This window comes from Artemia sp. Qi Xiang Cuo, chromosome 8 (assembly GCF_049724085.1).
Source record: "Artemia sp. Qi Xiang Cuo chromosome 8, ASM4972408v1, whole genome shotgun sequence".
Taxonomy (NCBI): domain Eukaryota; kingdom Metazoa; phylum Arthropoda; class Branchiopoda; order Anostraca; family Artemiidae; genus Artemia; species Artemia sp. Qi Xiang Cuo.
In genome coordinates, this window is record NC_142801.1 from 4435712 (window position 1) to 4453641 (window position 17930).

Sequence of the window (17930 nt, forward strand, 5' to 3'; positions counted from 1 at the left end):
TACATAATTTACACTAATGAACATAATTGAACATTGTGTTGTCTTGAACATTGAACAATAAATTCAACCGGTTGGCCCTTAGCAATTAATTTATATCATAGAACACTAATGTACACTATGTACAGAGCGTGCGCTTAATTTACACTAATGAACATTTTACTACTTAAACATCTTATATGAACATTTTATTACATAGTTTACATTAATGAACATAATTGAACATTGTTTTGTCTTGCACATTGAAGAATAAATTCTATCAGTTGGCCCTTAGCAATTAATGTACATCATAGAGCACTGATGTACAGAGTGTGCATTTAATTTACACTAATGAACATTTTATTACTTAAACATTTTATTACATAATTTACACTAATGAACATAATTGAACATTGTGTTGTCTTGAACATTGAACAATAAATTCTACCGGTTGGCGCTTAGCAATTAATGTATATCATTGAGCATTAATGTACACTATGTACAGAGGGTTTATTTAATTTACATTAATGAACATTTTATTACTTAAACATCTTATATGAACATTTTATTACATAATTTACACTAATGAACATAATTGAACATTGTGTTGTCTTGAACATTGAACAATAAATTCTACCGGTTGGCCCTTAGCAATTAATGTATATCATAGAACACTAATGTACACTATGTACAGAGCGTGCGCTTAATTTACACTAATGAACATTTTATTACTTAAACATCTTATATGAACATTTTATTACATAGTTTACATTAATGAACATAATTGAACATTGTTTTGTCTTGCACATTGAAGAATAAATTCTACCAGTTGGCCCTTAGCAATTAATGTACATCATATAGCACTAATGTACAGAGTGTGAATTTAATTTACACTAATGAACATTTTATTACTTAAACATCTTATATGAACATTTTATTACATAGTTTACATTAATGAACATAATTGAACATTGTTTTGTCTTGCACATTGAAGAATAAATTCTACCAGTTGGCCCTTAACAATTATTGTACATCATAAAGCACTAATGTACAGAGTGTGCATTTAATTTACACTAGTGAACATTTTATTACTTAAACATCTTATTTGAACATTTTATTACATAATTTACACTAATGAACATTTTATTACTTAAACATCTTATATGAACATTTTATTACATAGTTTACATTAATGAACATAATTGAACATTGTTTTGTCTTGAACATTGAAGAATAAATTCTACCGGTTGGCCCTTAGCAATTAATGTACATCATAGAGCACTAATGTACAGAGTGTGCATTTAATTTACACTAGTGAATATTTTATTACTTAAACATCTTATTTGAAAATTTTATTACATAATTTACACTAATGAACATTTTATTACTTAAACATCTTATATGAACATTTTATTACATAATTTACACTAATGAACATAATTGAACATTGTGTTGTCTTGAACATTGAACAATAAATTCTACCGGTCGGCCCTTAGCAATTAATGTATATCATAGAGCATTAATGTACACTATGTACAGAGGGTTTATTTAATTTACATTAATGAACATTTTATTACTTAAGCATCTTATATGAACATTTTATTACATAATTTACACTAATGAACATAATTGAACATTGTGTTGTCTTGAACATTGAACAATAAATTCTACCGGTCGGCCCTTAGCAATTAATGTATATCATAGAGCATTAATGTACACTATGTACAGAGGGTTTATTTAATTTACATTAATGAACATTTTATTACTTAAACATCTTATATGAACATTTTATTACATAATTTACACTAATGAACATAATTGAACATTGTGTTTGTCTTGAACATTGAACAATAAATTCTACCGGTCGGCCCTTAGCAATTAATGTACATCATAGAGCATTAATGTACACTATGTACAGAGGGTTTATTTAATTTACATTAATGAACATTTTATTACTTAAACATCTTATATGAACATTTTATTACATAATTTACACTAATGAACATAATTAAACATTGTGTTTTCTTGAACATTGAACAATAAATTCTACCGGTCGGCCCTTAGTAATTAATGTACATCATAGAGCATGAATGTACACTATGTACAGAGGGTTTATTTAATTTACATTAATGAACATTTTATTACTTAAACATCTTATATGAACATTTTGTTACATAATTTACACTAATGAACATAATTGAACATTGTGTTGTCTTGAACAATGAACAATAAATTCTACCGGTTGACCCTTAGCAATTAATGTACATCATAGAGCACTAATGTACAGAGTGTGCATTTAATTTACACTAATGAACATTTTATTACTTAAACATCTTATATGAACATTTTATTACATAATTTACACTAATGAACATAATTGAACATTGTGTTGTCTTGAACATTGAACAATAAATTCTACCGGTCGGCCCTTAGCAATTAATGTATATCATAGAGCATTAATGTACACTATGTACAGAGGGTTTATTTAATTTACATTAATGAACATTTTATTACTTAAGCATCTTATATGAACATTTTATTACATAATTTACACTAATGAACATAATTGAACATTGTGTTGTCTTGAACATTGAACAATAAATTCTACCGGTTGGCCCTTAGCAATTAATGTACATCATAGAGCTCTAATGTACACTATGTTCAGAGTATGCATTTAATTTACACTAATGAAAGTAAAAGGCAACATTAAAATTCAAAATTTATAAAAATTGTCCTACATAGCATGAGGCTGCCGCCCTCTGATCTTTATGCTGAAGTCTAGCGAGTACTTACCTGAGACTATTGTAAAATATAATAAATACAGGCAGCTGGTAATTGCAAGTATTTTGTTTGCTGATTGCGTTTCTTTTTTTTTTTGCTAAAAGCAAATGTAAATAAATTTGCCACTAGAATGCAACTATCCAATGCTTTACAACCATTAATGATTATGCTTATTATCATTAATACTGACTTCTAGTTATTTTAAGGATGAATGCACCGCCATTTGACATTGTGGCCGCAGAAATGGCTAGGCTATGTATAAAACTTGGCTATCTCGTAGTTTTCACTTGACAGTCTTTTTGACATCTTAATCATGCCAAATGTTTTTAATTTTGCGGCCCTAAATTATTAATAACCCTTGAGCCTAGAGTATGGTATTCGTATACTGTGCAAATAACAGTTCAAATAGGGATAAATCCTTATATTGATTATTGCAAAGCAATGACAAAATATTCTGGATATTTCGATCACATATTCAGTGAATGAAATATCCAGAATGTTTTGTCATTGCTTTTCACTGTCTAATACAAGGATTTATCCCTATTTGAACTGTTATCATAGAAAGGCACTGTGGTCATCGAAAATACCTACGTGTTATTCGCATAGTTCTCTTTTTTTTTCATGAAAAAGAGAAAATCCTTGGGATCATGAAATTGTTTGAATAAAATTTATGTGCAAACCAACTTTTAACAAGTTATAACTTTCCCACCTTTCTAATTTAGTTCAGCGAGGTACTTTTTCATTTGGAATTACGGATTTGTATAAGTTGGAGTCATTTCCTCAGATATCTTTTGTTAACCCTAAGATGTTCTTGATCTAAACATCCCTAAGATACTGAGATACCCCTAAGATACCCCTCTTCAAAAGTTTATTGTTGAATGCTAATTAAGATTTTTCTTTTGGGCCCTTGTCCCGAGAGTAACACGGGCTCTTCTACATTTGGAGATGTATTTTTTTTTTGTTACACCTTTCTGGTTAAAGTGCTCACCTTAAAATTATATCTTGGCACCAAGTTTCAATGCGATTGGCCTGGGGATGAGAAATGGCTTAGTAGAGAGTCCAGTTCCCCACTGATTACATAAGTCTCGTAGATAGGGCCCTAGAAATTGCAGTATATAACTCTGGTAGAGGGGTCTTAGTTATGCCAAATTTGCTGGATATTCTTTGATATGCTGAATTTGGATTATGTACATTTTCTCGTGTTCGTAATTTTTGAAGGATAGCGTTAAAGATATTGAAATTTATATATTTGGAATCACCATGAAAATTAGATTTTTTTATGAACATATTGCTGTAAAAGTCCTCTTTAAGGCTTATGTTCTCTTTGAAATTTTCGGTAAATTGTTTTCCCACTCTCCTGTGGTTTTAGTATATCAGTCAAAGTCAACAATCCTTCCCTCACTTCAATGCTGAGATTCAAATTCTATCCATCTACCAAATTATATTTGTGAAATTGTGTGCATCATTTTTAAAAATTGAAAACACGTCAAATACTGCTGCTACTACTACTAACAACTCACTGCAGCACCAAGCCGCCTGATGCCAATAGAGCTACCCTGGCTCTTCCTCCACCTCAATCTATTGAAAGTCTTCCTCTTTAACTCATTTACGAAGTTTCCATTTCCCTTTAGTAAGAATCTTTTCTTACAACTTTCTCCCGAGCCATCTGGGGGCGACCTGCTTTTCGTTTGGCCCTAGACGTTTGGCCAACAAGGACAATCTTCTGGCAATCTGTCATCTTTCATCCGCAGAACTTGCCCTAGCCATTTCAACCTTTCTCTCATTATAGCCCTAGAGAGTGGGATTGGACCATATTTTTTGTACAGCTTACTGTCTGAGATACGGTCAGTCAGTCAGGTACCCCAAGCAATCCATAAGCTATTTCTCTGGAAAAAATCTTGCAAATTTTCCTTTGTTTTTCGGAGCACCCACGCTTCAGAACTTCGATCTTCTCCTTACCCAACATCACCTTCACTTATTCCTAGTCTTAGTGGCTTAGTCTTAATTTTCAGTCTTAATGAATATTAGTCTTAATGAATATTAATTTTCAAACCTATTCTTGGACCCTGAACTCGCAAAACCTTTAGTTGAAAAGTCTTGAAAAAGGACAGTTTTCCTATTTTTTAAGCAAGTTTAGGTCCTTTTCGAAGAGAATTCTAAGCATTATCGTGTTCCTGACTTGGTGAATGGATAAATTGGAGACTGATAAATCCATTGAAATAAGTATTTGGTGCAAGTCACTGGTGCAGTCTTGTCGTAAAATTGCTTGTTTCAAAGGGAATATATCCCTCAAGAGTTTGGATTTCTAAGAGTTTGGGCGATCAGTTTGACCAAATGAAAATTTCAAATCAGCTGATCCTATTTGGTTTCAAAGAAGACCCTTATCCAGAAGCTTCTGAAAGCAAATTTCTTGGATTTTGCAGTATTAGGTTTCCTGGTATTCCTTTGACTGAGAATGACATAGTTTCTGTTAGAAGAATTGGAAAACAAGGCTCAGGTTTGAAATCTCGCCTACTTGTTGTGGAATTTTGTAGTTCAAGAATGCAGCAGCTTATTCTTAGAGAAAAGAAAAGTTTACAAGGTAGTGGTGTCTTTATTTCTGAGTCACTTACATAGCCTAGACTTCAGCTACTTAACTATGCTAAATCAAAGCTTGGGAAGAGGTCTACATGGTCTAGTGGAGGAGAAATACTTACCAAGCTTTCTGATGGTAAAGTGATTACTGCTAAAGAGGCATCTCAAGTTGATGCTCTCAACTACAGCCCATCCAGTCAACTACAGTCAACTACAGCCCATCCAAGCCCCTCCCAGGACTGAAATAAACCATTTTTCCCCTTTTAGCTCTGTTTTTTTTTTTTTTTTTTTTTTTTTTTTTTTAAATTTATGATCTAATGGTTTTACTTATGCTTGCATTTATTTTGTTTTAAATTATTTTTTTAAATACTTTGCGTAAACCGTTGATAACTCTTTCCTTTGGTTGCTTTTTTATTGTCTTGCCTTTTCTTTATTTTTTTTTGCCTTTGTGCTTGTAATTGTTTGTTATTATTTTATTTTTTTTTAGCTTTGTAGCTTGTTAGTTTTCTTTGTCTTGCATGTTTTTTTTTTCTTCTGTTTCTTTTCTTTGTTGCCTATAAGTTTCACCTTTTTAGTTTCAATTTACCCTCTGCTATTTCAGCCTGTTTGTTTGATATCTTGTTCATTTGTGAAGATATTGTGTGAATTTGTTATGTGTGGTAAATCTGGCTGATTTTTCTTTTCTTTTGAATTCTTCTATTCTAAATCAGTTATCTTTGAGCAACCAAGTAGTGCTGGTAAACAAGAGGCCCACACACTTGACCCTCTTCTTGAATCTATGGTTAATTCTAGTTGCAATTATCACACTACTATTGATTTTTGTGATAAAATCATGCCTTCTCTCTCATTAAATAGTTGCTTTAATGTATTTTGTTTGAATGTACGTGGGATACGAGATAAGTGGGATAGTCTGAAATCATATTTGTGGTCTGATAATTCTTGCCCTTTTGATGTAATTGGTTTAACAGAAACATGGTTATCTGATTTTGAAAATTTAACAGCTTATGATATGCATGGTTATATTGCTATTCATGTCCATAGAATGGTAACAAAGTGCTCAGGGGGCATTTCTTTATTTATAAAATCTGATATTAAATTTAGTAGACGGTATGACCTTGAATCCTTGTTTACTTCAGTAGTGTCTAATAGTAGGACTGTTTATTCTCTTGTCATTGATCTGAAAAGCCAGTTTGCATGTGATACTGTTTGTTTGTTTTATAAGACCCTTCGTTGTCAAACACATCTGTTCTACGATTTTTTTGATCAGCTTTCATGTGTGGGTACTTTGTTTAAAAAACGTTTTTGTGTTTGGGGGGATTTGAATTGTAACATGTTAAATATTGCATACTGAGATGAATGTAATCATCTCTTTGAAGGACTTTCTTCTTCTGGGCTACTTCCTTCAATTTTTTTTCCTTCTCGTGTTGATCCTACAAGAAGTTCTGCTACTTTGATAGATTATATCTTCATTTCTCATCCTCCAAAATTGAAGTTTACTTCTGTTCTTATTTTCACAGATCTGTTTGATCACTCCCCGATTTATCTATAACTTTCTATACCTAAAACTTAGATTGCTGTTAATGATCACGGTGAGTCTTCTTTTACGACTTTTAAGGCTAAAAAAATTTCACATTCAATTTTTAGTCGTAAGTTCAATAATTGGTCTAGTTTTCTGGAAGCTAGTGATGTTGAATGTGCAACAAGTCTATTTGTGTTTTGTATGGAAGCTCTGTTGGATAAGCATTTTCCTCTTAGGAAGAGACTAAGGAATTCTACATCCAAATGCCCATGGATGTCCATAGGTCTGATTAATGCTACACATATGAACGCGTCTCTGTTCAAGGTTGCATGTAAAAGTAAAACACAGGATGATCTTTTGAAGTATAAACATTATAAAAATGTACTTACGACTTCAGTACCTGCAGCCAAAAAGCTCTATTTTTCACGTCGAATCGATGAGTGTAAGGGGAACTTGCGAAAGTTTTGAAATGTAGTTAATGAAGCTATTTCTTGCAAGAAACTCAAACAGTCCCCCCCATGTCATTAAAGGAATGCTGATGGATCTATTGTGGATAACAATTCTTCAGCAAATGCCTTCAATTTGTATTTCACCACTCTTCCTTCAGTTCCCATTCAACCCAAGAATAGAGTAAGTAGTTTTCCCATAGCAGAAAAGTAATTTTTCCTTTCCCCATGCAGTGATATTGAGATTTATAGTATTATCTCCCAGCTTCCAAGTAGCCGTTCAGTTGATGGTTTTGGTTTGAGTAATAATGTTCTTAAAAAAATTGATCAGTTTGTTTCTAACCCCATCTCAAACAACTAACCTCTCTCTTTCTTCTGGTGTTTTCCCTCATTTATTTAAAGTTGCTAATGTTTTACATTTACATAAAAAAGGTGATTCATCTCTAATTTCAAATTATAGACCCATTTCTCTTCTTCCTGTCATCTCTAAGGTTGTTGAAAGAGTAGTGTATCGTAGACTCTCTTCATTTGTTTTTAGTACTAATTCGACTGCAGGAAATTCTCTCATAACTAACCATCAGTATGGTTTTCGTCCCACTTTCTCTACCTCGTATGCACTCTCAGATGCAACAGAGTTTGTGCGTGTTAATCTGGACAAGGGCTTGTATGTTTTGGGTCTATTTCTTGACTTTTCAAAGGCCTTTGATATGGTTGACCACTCTGTTCTTTTGTCTAAACTATCCTCATTTGGAGTACATGGAGTCCCACTAGAATGGTTAAGGTCTTATCTGTCGGGAAGATCTCAGTATGTTTCAGTTAATGGTAATTCTTCCGCTACTTTGCCTTTATTGAAAGGTGTCCCACAGGGCTCAGTGCTTGGACCACTTTTGTTTTTAATTTACATTAATGATCTCGTTGATGGTCTTCATCCCCTTGTGCACCCTATTCTTTTTGCTGATGACAGTAACTTTTTCATTGCTGCAGTGGACTTTCCATCTGCCACTTCCCTCAAGGTCTTCTTGATAAAGTAAAAGATTGGTACAGGTCAAATGGTATGACTCTCAACAGCCAAAAAAGTGCCATTGTGCACTTCAGGATCTCTTATCATATGAGAGATGTAAGGGAGCCAACCATCCTGACTTATGGGAATGATGTTATACCGCAAGCGCTGCTATGGTGAAATTTCTTGGTGTGTATCTTGACTGTTTTCTCTCTTTTAAGCCTCATATAACTCACACCCGTTCCCTCATCTTCCACCAGTCTTCAATGTTGCACCGGGTTAACTCATTTCTTCCGCCAGATGTTATGCTTTCTCTTTATTATGCTTTTATATTTCCTTACCTTTCTTATTGCTGCTCTGTCAGGGGTAATACTAATAAATCTCTTCTCTGCTCACTTCAAAGAGCCCAAAATAGGGCAATGAAGGCTACTTTTCTTCTCCCTCGGCTTTACCCTTCCTCTGATCTTTATAGTGATACTGGAATAGCTCCGCTGGACCGCATTGTGAGTAAGAGTAATCTTTATTTAGCGCATTCTGCTTTTCTAGGTACACTTCCACCGCCTCTGCAGCAATTTTTTTCACGGACAGGCTCAGGTAGGTACTCTACTTTTTTACGTAGTTCTTCTCGTAGATTTATTTTGCCCAAACATTCATCTACAGCAGCCCAGAGGTCTCCTGTTTATAAATCAATTCAGTTATGGAATTCAATCCCACCGGATGTCCCGTTATTTCTGTCTGCAAAGGCAGTTATTCGTCGTGTCTTTCCAGTTTAGTAATTTCTCTCCTTCGTTTATTTTCCCTGTTTTCTCTTTTCCTAGTGTTTCTCCTTTTGTGTTTTTCCCTTATATATCGTTATTATTATTATTTTTTTTTTTTATTATTTTTTTTTTTACTGTATGGTAGTGTTTATTCTCTTTAATCTTTATTTCATACATATTGTTTGATTTAGAGTAATATTTATGGTTGTTTTAGTGCTTTATTATTGTGTTGTAAGGCCCACAACAAGCCAAGCTTCTTGGGCCAAATAATTTTTCTTTACGTTTGTAATACAGTTTAGTATTAATAAAATGATTGATTCACTAGCTCTAATTCATATTTCAATTTCAGTCGATGAAGTACCTCGTGAATCAAGAAACAAAATTTGCTTTTCGGTCCTCTACTATGGGGTATGCAAGAAACAGGAGACCTGCTTGTACATTCACGATTTGGTGAGTTTGTATATTTTCTTCGTAATCATAGCCTTACGTGGTCTGTAGATATACGGGCCTTTTAGATATCTGTTGTTTGTTTTGTTGTTCCTGAGGGTCCAAGGTTCATATGACTAAATATCCCAAATTGCTACTAAAGTTAGACTATAGATCTCTTAAAAAAATAACTTTTCCCGAACGGCTTGAAAACAACATGCATAAATACATAGATCAAGGGCATGTAGACAACAGGATATAAACTTTGGTCACTTTCGATAAGACAAATCTCTCAATTTTAATTTCACATTCTTGTTATTGTTCATCTTACTGGTCTGTTTCGGTTTCAGCAAAGTCCTTTTTAGATGTCCTCCTAGGACCAAGAGCTCCTAAAGCTCAAAAGAAAAGGGGAAATATTAGTTTATCCAAAAAGGGATAATTTTTTCCCCCAGGTCAAAGTGACTTCAATAAATATTGACCCAGGAGTAAAATTTGACCACAAGGAGAATTCTATCAAGTTCCATTTCACCGTCTTGTTCGTGTTGGTCCTGTTGCTTTTTGTTCCCATTATGTTGCTCTTCTGGATATGTGACAAATTACCCACTATGTGATACTTCATTTTTTAAATATTTTTATTGCTCATTATTTTACTTTTTCCCTTTCTTCGTGCTTTCTTTTATTTAGTTTTCTCCCTTTATATACTTTTTTTCCTTATCTTTATTTATCTTGGTATTTGATCATCGAGAGTGATATGGGAAATTGGTTTTACCTCATCCCCTCGAGCTCCGCTGGAAAAAATACTAATTTTCGCGTGTCTTAATCATATGCCTTCTTTTTTCATGTTTTCTTTCGTTAGATTTGGTGCGTTAATTCCTACTAAATGTTCCTTGTTCAAAAACAAAGAGAGAGAGAGGCTAGTCTCTCTCTCTCTCTCTCTTACTTACGAAACTTAAAACTTAGGAAACTCAAAGGGTTAGTCAAAGTTAAAAAGTTGCATGCAAAGACAGAACAGCAGCCAACAAATAAGAATATATTGGGTATAAGAATATAATGGATATATGAATATATTGGGTTAAAAGGGGGTAAAAGTAATTTAACGTTGAGATGAACTATTGATTCCCAGAAAGCATTGAAAAAAAAATGTATTTCACTGCAACAGCCTCTCCTCCCCAGTATAGAGTAAAAAGGGGAGCCAAGTAGCTCCCCCCTTTATCATTATACTGACAACCTAAATTATATTTATATTTAAGTTCTGATGAAAGTCTTAGTTACGTCATTATAGTTCAAATGACTGTTGAAGCGCTCTTATACTTTCAACTGCTTAGCATTACCACTAATACTACTACTAACAACTCACCACAGCACTAAGCCACCTGAGGCCAACACAGCCGCGCACGCTCCTCCTCCATTCCAATCTATTCAAACCCTCCCTTTTTGCACCCTCCCACGAAGTTCCCAATTCCTAAAAATCTTTCTTTATGACGTCCTCCCACGCCAGCCTAGCATTAAATTAGTGTATTAGCTTCTACAAAGCTAGCTCCTTTAAAGGCCTGTACAACGGTAAGAAAAAGGAATCCCCTTCTTTGCTATGTTTTTTAATAATAAACAAATTATGTTTTTCGATAATTGCTTTTGAGTCATTTTACCTCGTTCATTTAATTGCTGATACTTTTGACCTGTTAAAATTGGTTTTTGTAGACACATATCTTTATTAGTTTACCTTTTTGCATTTATTAAATGCTTTCTTTTTGCCCGTTAAAGTTATATGTAAATTTAGTGTTTATTTATAACTTTTCTCTATTATTGGCTTTTATTTCTATTTTTTTTTATTAGACTAAGAACTTGAATTTCTGCGCTGGCTAGTGTAAATAAGGGACTAATAAAAGAAATATTATTCATATCTTGATATGTTGTATTTGTTGTTAATTTAACCACAGTTGTATGCTTTAGATAATTACTTAGTATCTGTAATTAGTTCTACTGCTACTACTTCCCTTAAACCCTTCCTTACGGCCTCCCATCCCATTCGAGGACGATTTGCCTTTCCTTTGGCCCTAGATAGGTGGCCGAAAAGATGATCTTTATCAATCGGTCATCCTTCATCCGTAGGACGTGTCCTAGTCATCTCAACCTTTATATCATTTTAGCCCTGGAACTGGGATAGGACCACAGTTTTGGTACTGCTTACTGTTTGAAATACGGTCAGTGAGACGGGTATACCTCCCCCCCCCCAATAAAAAAACGTAGATAATTTGTCTGTAGAATACCTAGCAGATCCTCCTCCATCTTTGGAGCGCCTGCGTTGGAGAACCATACTTGTTCTGAAACGTAGCAACCTGTCATAGCTGTAACTTCCTATGTTCTGATCTTGGTTCGCATATTTATGTTCCTATTCTTCCTCTCTAAGACACCATCTGTTATTTCCCAAATTATTTTTCTAAAATTATTCCATCTGTCTTCCTTATTGTTAAATTTTAGGCTCTCTAGTCTAATATGTATCTTTTTTTTGAAATTTGCTTTAAAATTCTCATCCCGGAGTTTACTAACGTCATAACATCCCGGAAGGTAGTGACTCTTCCCAAATGTCAGCTTTAGATTGTCCCTAGATACTACTAGATGGTGATCTTTGCTTTTAGCATCATAATAGCACTTCTATGTACTCTAGTATCTTGTATCCATCCTGGCGGTCTTCGGTTTTCAATAACATAATTGATAATGCTGACCGTCCTGCCATTATTGAGTACCAAGGTAACTTATAGGCAATTTTATGGTAAAATATTGTATAATAATTTATTTTTGATAATTATCCATTAAAATTATAATGAAGTGGAGTAATAAAAGAAAATACATACAGAACTATATTAAATATAAAAAACAGCAATGCAAAGCAAAATAACCACACGAGAGGATGAAAAGGACCTAACAAGGACCTAAAGGACCTAAGAGGCAAGCATCTTCCTTTAGCTTGGTATCCAACTTATTATTGATTTCAGTATATCAGTGGCACTAAACAATCGATAACTTTTGGTTCCTATAGCAACGAGGCAGATATAAAAGAAATTTGTAGTAACGGAAATACGATACCCAAATGTCCTGCATATCACTAGTATTGAAACATGGGCGTAAACCTGACAGAAAAGAATGGAATGGTCACAATCAGTTGATAAAGTCTAGCCAAGGCCTAACGAGAATGTCGGCCACGATTTGGGATAATTTTAGCATAACCTGCTTCAAGTTTATTCTTAATGGATAAAAGTGCATTTGAACGGATAGCAGATACAGAGGAGCCAGCGCAAGCCAGCGCAATACAGGAACTAGCTTAACTGAAAAAGAACAAATTAGATCACTACTTCGGTGTTTGGTATTAGAAACGAAATATTCACACTTTTCGGCATTAAGCATATGGTCAATTTTTTCAAACAGCTTATCAATAAACTGGGTCGACACTACTGAGCTAGTCTTTGAACGGATGAAAAGTAACAAATCATCTGCATATCCAGTTCAGGACAAATTAGTTAGGCCCGTAAAACGTGACGGGAAAATATTAATTAACAAAGAATATAAACAAGCATTAAAAAGATAAAGTGACACCCCCACCCCCTGTCGAAGTCCAGAACGAATGGGGATATATCGAAAAAAATTACTTCCTGACGGGAGTCGAAATTGTTAATTACCAAATACCAAAAAGAAGATAACAGATGAATTTCTCTCCTAGCTGGGAATGAAAATACCACAATTGGCTATGACAAACCGAGTCAAAAGCTTTTGAAACATCTAACGTGCATAAATGCACTTCAGATCTATCTTTTTGTGCTTGAAGTAATAAAGAAGTAAGAACTCGATGTGCATGTTGGCGTCCTATATATAGTTTAAATCCAAATTGTTGTGCCACATAATCAATTTTTGGATAAATTTCAGGAAGCAGGACATATTCAAAAACTTTGCTCAATAAACAATTCACCGTGATAGGCCGGTATGATGCATAATTAGTAGAATCTTTCCCCGTTTAAGAATCGAAGTGACACTCCCACGCAAAAAAGAATCTGGAACCAAAGACGTACACAGTCACATTTGAAATGATAACTGCAAATGACGAATCAGATCTTTAGAATCAGTATGAAGGTGGAAAAGACTTATGCCATCAGTACCCAACAATTTTGGATTGAATTCTTAACACGACGAATAAGATGGTCAATGGATACATGAGGCACATGACCTTGTGAAATCTTGATAGTAATACATAGGAACAAAGGCTAGCAAACTGAGAGTGAACCCCATATTGAAAATCTTGTTATAATAATTAATCCATGAGGTATTAGGGATCCGATCAGCAGTAGAACATGAATCAAATTTCGTGACATTAATCCCTTGTTTCCAATGACTAGAATTCTTCGGAAATTCAGCACCGTAATACCTTACTTTTCGGAGATAACTATTAAATTCCAGCTTTGTTTTCTGTTTAATTTCGAACAGGTGACTCTTTAGCCACACACTACCCAGATTCTAAGCCACAACTTAGCTCGATTTTTATAGTTTTTAAAACCAGGTCAGATTTCCATATTGAGCTTCTAGTCTTAAGCTTAAAAAGGTTACAATTAAGCTTAGCCACTTCTTCAGCTTTTTTCAGACACAACACAATCTGCCTATAATATAAATTAAGCTAAACTCTTTTGTTTTCACTTTTGGGATTTTAGGACATAGGGTCTGATAAGTCTGAGTCGTATTTATAGCGATAGTGGCTGAAAGGGACAGATGGCTATAATCAAGATCATCGGGATTAACGTGAACGTTGCCAATGCAGACACCGGAAGAAACAACACAGTGATCGATATCCGACAATGAGCCACTATTATTGTTGTGATTAGATAGATATTCTCACAAAATTGTAGCAATCTATAACCCTTAATGTTTTCTTTTCCTACACCTATAGGCATTGAATCAGGAGATAAGTACCTGCGCAACGCAAACCAAAAGGTGCCAAAAGTCAGCATGCCAAAAGGTGTTTTTAAGTTAAGTTTCTCCAGGAATTCGACTTTTACCCAAGAAGGAACATTTTCTCAATCTTTTAATCTTAATGGAAGGAAACGATCCAATATCAAGTCCAAGTCCGTGAGTCCAAGATTTGTAGCCTGGCACTATCATTTGAGCTCCCATTCGACACTATCATCTGTCTGACACTATTATCTAGCATCTGACATTCTATCCTGGTTGCATGGCGTCAGGGTTTACCTTTTGAGTTTGCCCTACCAGAAACGTGACTTCAAACCGGTGCTGCAGGGTTACCTTGAGGATTGGCGCCCACTGAGGAAATTGTAGCCTTGTAACCGACACAGCATTGTCACTAGATTTAGATATTTGGATAATTCTTGTGGGTTTCGTTTGTTTTAGTGGGCTTGTTAAGTTTTCCTAGCTAAGGTATTTATTATTGGCTGACTCACCATAGGAGGATAATTTTTTTAGGCATGAAATAATAATGAGTCAGAGGTAAAAGGCTTGAGATTGCTTGAACAGAATTTTGGCTATTGTTTACAGAAGAGCATCGCCAAGTGTCTGGAAGTGCAATGCGTGGTTGGGGACGAATCACCCGAAACTTCCCGTGTTTTTCCTCCAGGTTTCTTCAGGTACCCATTTAGAGCTGGGTCGACTCTAGATGAGCTTACAGAGACATACCATTGACCTCGTCCTAAACCAAAGAATCAGCGACACCAGGACTTGAACCTCTGACCTCAGGATTTCAAGTCCGGAGCGCCAACCACTTGGCTAGGACCGCTGGAGAAACGATAAATATTATATTATTTTCGGCCTTTCGGAATAAATATAATTCAACAAAAGGTGATCGAGGAGGGGGGGGGGGGGTTATTTTCTTCTTAAATCAGCATTTCTAATGTTGTTGTTTTATAAGCGTAGTTTACATATTGCGGTTGAATATCGGCTAGTTTTTTCCTTCTCTGCCTTTTTTTCAGCTGGCTTTGCTGCTACTAACTTGTTAATTTTATTCTTATTTTTAGGTGAATAACGAAGCACTCCTTGAGAAACTTGTAATTCAAAATTACTATAAGTTGAGAGTAACAAGTTGTCTGAAGATATGGAAGGCCAGCTTGGAAAAGGGCTTTTTAGGGCAATACAAAAGATATTATTCCCTTGTGGCCATGCTGAATAACCGAAAACATATTGATACTAAAGCATTTTATTGCCTTTTGGAGCTTGGTCTTAAACTTGCAAAATCACATGATAAGGAGGGGGAAGAATTGATCTGGGCGATGTATTTGTTTTTGAAGGAACGTCATTATATTTGCAAGTCTCTTGTTACTAAAATAGTACGCATGGCAATAGAAATCAAAATGGTTTATGTGTTATCGGATTTTCTATCGTCTGTCTTGAATCCTGAAGATCGCGTTCGTTTAAAGCCAATATTTTGGCAAATACTATTGTCCTTGAAGGATTACTTTGGATGCAGTGAGGTATCAGAGGTGGTATCTGCAATTAGTAAAATCAATGTGCAATTACTTGAATTTTTCGCAACAGACGTTTCAATAGAAAAGCAGTGTGTGCTATTAACTGCCCTTCTTTCCCGGAGCCGGCCCAGTGCCGGCCCCCCGTTACCAATACAACGTTTGATCTTGGAACTGAGAAACAGCTTGCCCGAAAGTTTAGTGTCTCAGTTAACTGAAAAAATAAATAAACCAAGGGCTGCTCCTGAGCTGCTTTTTATACCTCCAAACTCTAGAAACACTCAAAGTCACGGGAAGTCTACTGCTCCTAATCCTGATGTTTTTGATGATGTAAGGACCACTGATTGGGAAAGGAAAGTCTTAAACAGAGAGGAGCAACCCTTAAATATGCTTCAGCACCAGGAGCTTGCTAGTAAAGGACGTGTTGATCCCCAATTAGAAAAGGGATATTCTGCACCAACCTGGCTGAAAAAGCAGTATGAGGGCTGCAATGATAATAATGTTGTAGCTGGCCCCAGATTTGAAGATGGGGGTGGTTTTTTATCCAAAAGGAGAAAATTGGATCAAGTTAATACACAAGCGGTGGTCATTGAAACACCATCTGTCAGCCAACGTTCGTCTTTATATAAAACACCTTTTATAAATTCATCAGCAAACGTTCTTGAAGAAAACGGATACATAAAAAATCTAGAAATAATGCGCAACATACCAAAACTGCGTAGTGATTACTCGAAATTTAAGTTAGACGACTCAGAATTGGAAATGATGAACTCTCCTTCAGTTGTCCCGAGACCAGTAGCCCCAGTTAGACCTTTTCCTCCTAGAGACCTTTCCCTGGGTAGACCTTACCTTCTTGAAACTCCCAGCGCACCTCCTTTGTATCCTGTAGATCACGTGAATCCTCCAATGCAGAACATTCAATCTTCAACTGGTGGGACTGTTGGCTTATTGCAGGATGCAGCAGGGACTTCTAACCTCAATTCACGTGAAATGGAAGATATTCCGCCTAGTACTTTGGGTCAAGATACAACAGTTCAGGCGAGTTCGAGTCATTTTGTTTTTGGACAACAAATACCAAAGGGATTTGCATTTGTAAGTCTCCTCTCTCTCTCTCTCTCTCTCTCTCTCTCTCTCTCTCTCTCTCTCTCTCTCTCTCTCTCTCTCCCTTCCCCTCTCTCTCTCCCTCTCCCTCCCTCTCTCCCTCCCTCCCTCTCTCCCTCCCTCTCTCTCCCCCTCTCCCCCCTCTCTCTCTCTCTCTCTCTCTCTCTCTCTCTCTCTCTCTCTCTCTCTCTCTCTCTCTCTCTCTCTCTCGCTTTCTATTTCTCTCTCCTCCTCATTTTCATAAATGCAGCTCCTACCTGAAGAAAAAAAAAAAGTTAAATTGTGCCAAAAAGGGAAATATTTTCGTAAAATGAGGAATTATTTGCGTTTTTTTTTTTTGCATTCCGGTAACTTCAATCCTTTTGTTAATTCAATGTTTTTTTCGATGGTTATCCCTTTTCTTATCTCCAGTTGATCCAATATATATTTTTTTGCTAAAATTCTGTGTGCAAAGAACCAAAGATACGGACCTAATATCGCTGGGTCTCTTTGGATTCTGGCCAAAAAAATACCCCGGTTTATCTTCGTTCATATCGAACAAGTTTCTAGTTATATTTACGTCTGGTAAATATCTTGAAGAGTTTCTTTACTTCTATTCTTTTTTTTATGGTTTCCTTTTTTCTCCCTATGATTTGATGTTTTTTTGCACTAATGGTGAATGTTGACCATTTCTGAGATTTATATTTTTTTCTTCGTAATTCAGTCACGTACATTTTTTTGGCGCTCTTTCTGGGAGGTATGACCAGGAATGTGAACATATTATAAATGTTTAATGAGAAAAGATAAAAATTAGTAATACAAAATTTCGCATAGCGCAATTTTTAGATATTACTTGATTACTGAATTCTTAACCATTATCTAAAACAATATCTTATTTATTGCAACAACTTAAACTAT

At 35.1% G+C, this 17930-nt stretch overlaps 1 protein-coding gene across 3 annotated transcripts in view; it reads left to right on the forward strand.

Annotated features, from left to right (window-relative positions):
* LOC148949084 (uncharacterized) overlaps positions 1-17930 on the forward strand; it is a 121231-nt gene that overhangs the window by 47667 nt on the left and 55634 nt on the right. For all 3 annotated transcript variants that reach the window (XM_089093158.1, XM_089093157.1, XM_089093159.1), the window contains 2 exons: positions 9404-9504; positions 15489-17024. In XM_089093158.1, coding sequence (XP_088949284.1) covers positions 9404-9504; positions 15489-17024 — 1637 coding nt within the window. The remainder of the gene's footprint in view (positions 1-9403; positions 9505-15488; positions 17025-17930) is intronic.